At 45.8% G+C, this 6,443-nt stretch overlaps 1 protein-coding gene across 1 annotated transcript; it reads left to right on the top strand.

Moving 5' to 3' along the window:
- The first annotated feature begins 4,307 nt into the window (after positions 1-4,307).
- LOC100657216 (testis-specific H1 histone) lies at positions 4,308-6,044 on the top strand. Its single transcript, XM_010600434.3, has 2 exons — positions 4,308-4,348; positions 4,800-6,044. Exons 1-2 carry the CDS (start codon positions 4,308-4,310, stop codon positions 5,686-5,688), a joined length of 930 nt encoding a protein of 309 aa, XP_010598736.3. The 3' UTR covers positions 5,689-6,044.
- Positions 6,045-6,443: the final 399 nt, after the last annotated feature.

Raw genomic sequence — 6,443 nt, 5'->3', positions numbered from 1 at the left:
CGTTGCCCATTGAAAACCCTGGTGGTGAAGTGGTTAAGTGCTATGGTTGGCTAATCAAACGGTCAGCAGTTCAAATCTACCAGGCACTCCTTGGAAACCATATGGGGAGTTCTACTTTGTCCTATAGGGTCACTATGAATTGGGATCGACTCGGCACCAGATTTGGTTTGTTTTTTTTTAATTCTTTAAATCAAACACGTTTTTCCAGAGACCTCAGAGAAGCATGACTATCCTAGAAGGGAAGACTTGCTTCCAACTGATAACAAAACAATTTTGCTCTGGAACTTGAGTAAGAAGGATTGAGGCTTGATATCATTCTCAAATACCCCTTTCTCTTGTTCCCCTCCCCTCAAAGCTTCAGGAAATAAGAGCGATTGCTCTTTCTCATACCAGGATGGTACTGTCCTCTCTAGGTGATAACTTCTGGCCTATAATCATAAACCAAACCAAGCATGTTGCTGTTGAGTTGCTTCAACTCATAGCGACCGTATAGGACAGAGTAGAACTGCCCCATAGAGTTTCCAAGGCTCTAATATTTACTGAAGCAGACTGCCACATCTTTCTCCTGCAGAGCAGCTGGTGTGTTCGAATCATCAACCTCTTGGTTAGCAGTGGAGTGCTAATAATCATACCGAGTACCAATAGGAGAGCTGGGGTTGGTGTCTACCAATTAGGGGTGTGGTATTAGTTTGTATTGACTCTTTTCCTAATGAATATCTTTTCTGAAGTTTGAGAAAACTGTTTCCTTTTGGCGTACCAGAAGAAGAGGCCTGGCAAGTGTACTTTTTCCAAAGGGGAAGGAAAGAACTCTAATTAGTAAGTGTGTTCAGTGTATTGCTTAATGTGACTCTTCCAGCCACAGTCTTTGTAACTCCCACCAAATGACTGGCTGGGACTATGCAAACGAGATGCTTGTGGCCCAACAAGGGGATTGGATAGCTTGCTAATAATGTAAATAACGTAGATGGGGCCATGCAAATTAAGTATATGGAACCCTAAAGAGGGGATTTTTTGTCATGCTGCTAGGCTTAAAATGAGCCATACCAGAGGTGGGAAGGAGAGGATCTCACCACCAAAAAAGAAGAGCCAGGAATGGAACACATCCTTTGGACCTGGAATTCCTGCACTGAGAAGCACCTGGAACCAGGAGACTAAGACATAGAAAGAGAGAGGGAGAGACAGCTGTAATACCAAAGACGGTGAGAAGCGGCAGCAATGAAATGGTGGCACTAGAGGCAGGAGACCGGAAGGACATGGCGCGGTGGGTTTTCCAGCCCATGGAGCAAAAAAGCTGAATGCCTTCAGATAGGAGGCTTGCTGGTAGAGTAGGGTGCCTCTGGGCACTTGCTAGAGCTAGGTTTGCTGACCTAGGTTTGCTGACAGAACGGGGTTCCTTTGGGCACTTAACAGCAGAGCTAAAAGAGCTTTGTAACACTTGCCAGAGCAGGGCAGAGGCCAGGCCGAGGGGCCGGGGGCCAGAGAGAGGTGTATTGCGGGCACAGCTGAAAAGAGGCTGTCATGATCGAGGAACTGTATCCCAAGCATTTCCGAACCTGAATTGTAACCTGTTGCTTCCCTAGTAACCCCCATAATCACAAGTATTATCAATGAGTTTAGTGCGGCCATTGCAATGAGTTATCAAATCCAGCAGAGAACTAGAGTGCTGTGGGAGGGATGGTTGGTGTCGGAATTGGTAAAAACATGGGAGGGTGGAGGCATGTCTGACCTCTGCCTCATAGCAATCAGCCTTGGGTTGTTGATCTTGATTCTCCTTCCTCCTTGTGAAGTTACAGGAGGTCAGATGCCATTGCTCCCCATGCCATTTTTACAGTAAGTGCTGGTTATGGAAAAATGCCTTCCAGCTGGCCTTCTTCTCTGAGCTAGCTGAGCAACAGTGGGACATTTTTTTCTACCTCTCATTTTTCTTTATTCTTCTATCACTTATAGCCTATTTACATAGAAATATATACAAAAATGATGGTTTATGTATAAATGGAAATGTTTGCCTTTTTGCTGTAGCTTTTTAATATATTTTTTTGTATATTTCTTTTCCTTTGATTTCAGCCTCTCCCAAAGATTTGTAATTAGCCTCTGTTCTGATCATAGGGGTATCAATAAACATGATTGTTTGTTTGATTTGGTTCTTGTCTTTCTTTCATGATTATGCCGTTGTGAACAGCCAGCCTTTTTTTAAAACCTGGAGTCGGCTGACTTCAAATGTCAGACTTCATTTATTTTCCTCTTATTCTCAAAGCAAGCAACTCCTTAGCTCCTTTCTCTGATGGCTACCCCATCCTGTGGACACTGGCCTATGCAAACAGGAAGCATAGCCAGACCAAGAGAAAAAACACACAGGAGAAATCCTGCTCCATGTGGTTCTACCTCACTACCTGGCAATGCTTCCGTAGTGCAATGTCCCATGGAGATGCTGCAGGTCATGGTACTGTACCCTAATTTAAAGATTAAGAGAAGGTACAGCGAGATACTCTTGAATCTCAGCTGTGATTATGGAGATTAACTGCCCCCTGCTCTATAGAGGAGATATACAATGTGGTCAATCTTGGGGAAAAAGAAAACCTAAGAGCTCGGGCCTTAAAATTAAATAAACTTAGCTTTGAATACCAACTCTATTTCTTATTGCTTACTACTGTGCTCACTCCTCACTACTTCTTTTACTCTCCTGAAATCATATTTGTCCTTCAAAACTTGGCCCTAACCTACGTTTCCAGTTGTATCTCCTGTCACTCCATTTCTTATTATCTACTGCCCTTCCCTTGTATCTGTGTTTTAACCAGACAGAACTACCTGGTTAAGGAGCTACTGAATTAGAATCTGCACTTTCTGAAGATCCTCAGCTGATCCATATGCACATTAAAGTCTACAAGGAGCTGGTCTAAAAGGCTTCCTGGAACCTTGATCCTTGGAGGAAACTATGTCACAGTCCAGCCTGTGACTTCTTAGTATATGTGAATGTCCTCTGGAAAAGTGTAATATGCGTTGTATTTGAAGAATTCTTTGTGTTATTCTCAACTAAAAGTTACTCCAAGATGAAGAGTTACTAGAGCAGCTAGTCCTTACTTGGCTCCCCTTTATTTCCAACCTTTTGAAGTTCACTTTGCTCCTTTTCCTTGGTCTGGGAGTTTCCTTCTGAATCCACAGTGATTCCTCACAAAGGAAGCCGTTAAGGAGAATCAATCAAATACTGCTATGTATAATGAAGGATAGTGTTAGGTGCTGAATGGGACACAGAAGTTCAAAGACTATCTGGCTCTCATGGACCTATTTATTTAGTTGAAATGACAAGGTATAAACATTCAAAGTTTATCCCACGGACACCAACTGTCCCTCCCATGGCACTCTCTGCTTCTCTGCTGAGTTCAATAATTCATTGCAATGGCCACACAGAACTCAGAGACAATACTCATGATTATGGGGTTTATTAGAGAATAAATAGGTCACAATCAGGTTCAGGAATGTTCAGGACACAGGTCTTCGATCGTGACAGCCTCTTTTCAGCTGTGTCCACAGGCACTCCTCTCTCTGGCCCTCAGCCAGAAAAAAAAATGTATATGTATGCATATTTTCCCCGTACATTTGGATAGTCTTTGCTCATCTGCAAAGAGCCACCACTTCCTCTGAACCTTTGCAGTAATTCTCTGATATTGGTAAAAAAAAAAAAAAAGGATTATTAGCCTATTTTTTTTTTTTAGATGAAGTCAGATAATAAAGAATTTATTGATGTCATGTGCCTATTAATGAGCTAGGATATGTATCTGTGTCTTCCAGATCCAAGGCCAGTTTTTTTTTTTTTGTCTAGGACTTATCTGGTTGGGCAAAGGGAGCAGGCAATCCAAGAAGAGGGAATAGCAAAGGTAAAGGGATGGGCAGAAAAGAAAAACCTATGTTCCAAAAATAATGATTAGACCAGCATTCTTAGGCTATTTGGAATCTGGATTGTTCCAATCCAGCTGAATGATGCATCTAAACTTTCTAGGTACAGGAATTATTGTTTAGGATAGAGGGACCACAGCAGTTTCTGTTCTTTGTCTCATGTTCCTGCATAAAATCCAACATGGGAGAGTCAGGGAGACATGTCTGCAGATAACTAACTGATGAGACCTAACCTAAACTTGACAGTTTCTGGGCCGAGTTATGTCTTATAGACAAGCACATTTACTTTTTATAGGCATTGCCTTGCTTGTTTTACTATAGTTGGGAGTAGGGTCGCTATGAGTTGGGATCGACTGGAGGGCAACGGGTTTTGGTTTGTGGTTTCTCTCACCTTAGGGAATCGTGGGTAAGGCGGTATGCAAGGCCACAGAAAAACCGCAGACTTCACGAGGTCCAGGTCAGGATCAATAAGAATTTGTTGTTAGTTGCTGTGGCGTCTATTCCGATATACGGCAGTTTAAAACCCCAAACAAACCCATTGCTGTCAAGTCGATTCTGACTAATAGCAACCCTATAGGGCAGCGAAGATTTGCCCAATACGGCTTCCAAGGAGCATCTGGTGGATTTGAACTGCCGACCCTTTGGTCAGCAACCGTAGCACTTAACTACTACGCCACCAGGGTTTCCTATGGCAATTTGGTAGGGCTCAAAACCCTGGGGATTAAAAATGGCTGTGATTGTTAGGGACGCACAGGCGCTGAAAATCTCGATTGGTTTCGACCAAGAAGGAAGTGGCGTCTGATTGGTTATTAAAAATGAAAATGGCCCTTACCCGGGTGGGACCCGACAGCCCTTGTATTAAATCTTAGGACCTGAATATCTCGGCTGGGCCAGCCTTTGTGACGTAGCCCAGCCAGCCTTAGCCCAGATCATGCCTTGGCGGGCGAGGCCCAAAGTCAGCGGCCCCGCGGAGGCCGGAGCGGGGCCATGGCTGCGGCGGCCGAGCCCAGTGGCGAATCCCTTGGCGCTCAAGTTAAAACCCAGCCACCCGTGGAAAAAATGCTCGCGAGGCCGCCGAGGCGGGGCCAGCGCTCCGTGCTCAAAGTGTCCCAGCTGCTGCTCCGGGCCATCACCTCACACAAAGGGCTGACTCTGGCCGCTCTCAAGAAGGAGCTCGGCAGTGCTGGCTACGAAGTGCGCAGGAAGAGTGGCCGCCACTCGGGCGAAACGCCCAGGCCTGAGGTTAAGGGCACGAACCTCCGAGTCAGCGGCAGCGACGCCGCGGGCTACTTCAGGGTTTGGAAGGTTCCGAAGCCGAAGAAGAAGACCGTACGCCCGAGGTTGGAAGAGGGCTCCCGCTCTCCGAGGAGGGCCCCACCGGGGCCCCGGAGCCCACGGAGGCGCCGCACGCGTCGCAAGGCGGCCAAGAAGGCCAGGGAAGTATGGAGGCGGAGCAGGAAGGTCGACTTGAGGATGAGGAGACAGAGGCCAAGAGCCAAGGACCTGGTGCGTCCTAGGGCCAAGGAGGAAGCGAGACCCAAAGAGATGGAAGAGGGGAGACCAGGGACTACTAAGGAGCTGAGGCCAACAGTGCGAGAGGACAAGAGGCCAAGCTCAAAGCAAAGGGAAGCGAAGAAGCAGGACTCCGAGAAGTCGGTAAAACGGACCGTCCAGAAGCCAACCCCGGTTAAAACCGATCGGACTTCTAGTGGGCAGGCTAAGACTCAGGACGTAAAGGCGGCTCGCACCAAGACTTCTAAATCTGAAAGTCCTCAGACTGCAACTGGGAATCCCTAGTGTTGGGGCGGCTTCCCTCCCTCCAGGCATAGAGGCTCTTCCCCTGAGGCTCAAACAATAGCAGCTGTCACACTCATTGAAATGGACAAAAACTATTTACACGACCATTCCACCACATTGTGTCTGTTTCCTCTTTGATGCTCCTGGAAGAGAAAGCGTGGGTGTTAGGGTCAGACTTGTAGCAAGGGTATTTGGGGTGAACAGAGGAATGGGGCTGAGATTTTGTTCCTGGTGCAGGATCCAGGAAAGTGCTTTTCAGAAGAAAAGAAGAAAATCAGCAATTTAACCAGGTCAGAAAGAGTGTTGAATTAATGCTAGACAAAAAAAAAAAAAGACAATAGCTAATCTAAATTGAGTCTTGGGGAGGAGGGCATAAAAGGGAAAGGGGCATATAAGGGAAGGCATCATTGGGACAAACAAGTACAGTGGTCCCACTTTTTAAAAGTGTTCTCACCGAAAATTCCTTTTAGGAAACCCCTTCTTCCAAAGTTGATTCTAATGAGTTTTCAGTTTTCCCCTGAATTGATAATTTATTTTAACTTAAATGGGATAGTTTGTGAAGGCATCTAGCACAGGGCCTGGCACAGGTGCTCATCCGTGTGTGTTAAATACATGTATAAGGAACTTGTGATGGGGTGGTAATGTGGTATAGCAGAAAACTATACTAGATCAGTACTTGGGGAACCAGGATTCTAGTCAGAGCTCTGCCACTCTGACCATAACTGACTTATTATTTAACCTTTTATGGCCTTGGT

Source organism: Loxodonta africana, chromosome 4, assembly GCF_030014295.1.
Source record: "Loxodonta africana isolate mLoxAfr1 chromosome 4, mLoxAfr1.hap2, whole genome shotgun sequence".
Taxonomy (NCBI): Eukaryota; Metazoa; Chordata; class Mammalia; order Proboscidea; family Elephantidae; genus Loxodonta; species Loxodonta africana.
This window is presented reverse-complemented; position numbering and strand designations above follow the sequence as displayed.

Bases quoted from the DNA above. Each gene is read 5' to 3' on its own strand.
- LOC100657216 (XM_010600434.3), top strand. From the start codon at position 4,308: ATGCAAGGCCACAGAAAAACCGCAGACTTCACGAGGTCCAG. The intron at 4,349-4,799 runs GTCAGGATCAAT...TTTGTGACGTAG, and splicing joins GCAGACTTCACGAGGTCCAG to CCCAGCCAGCCTTAGCCCAG.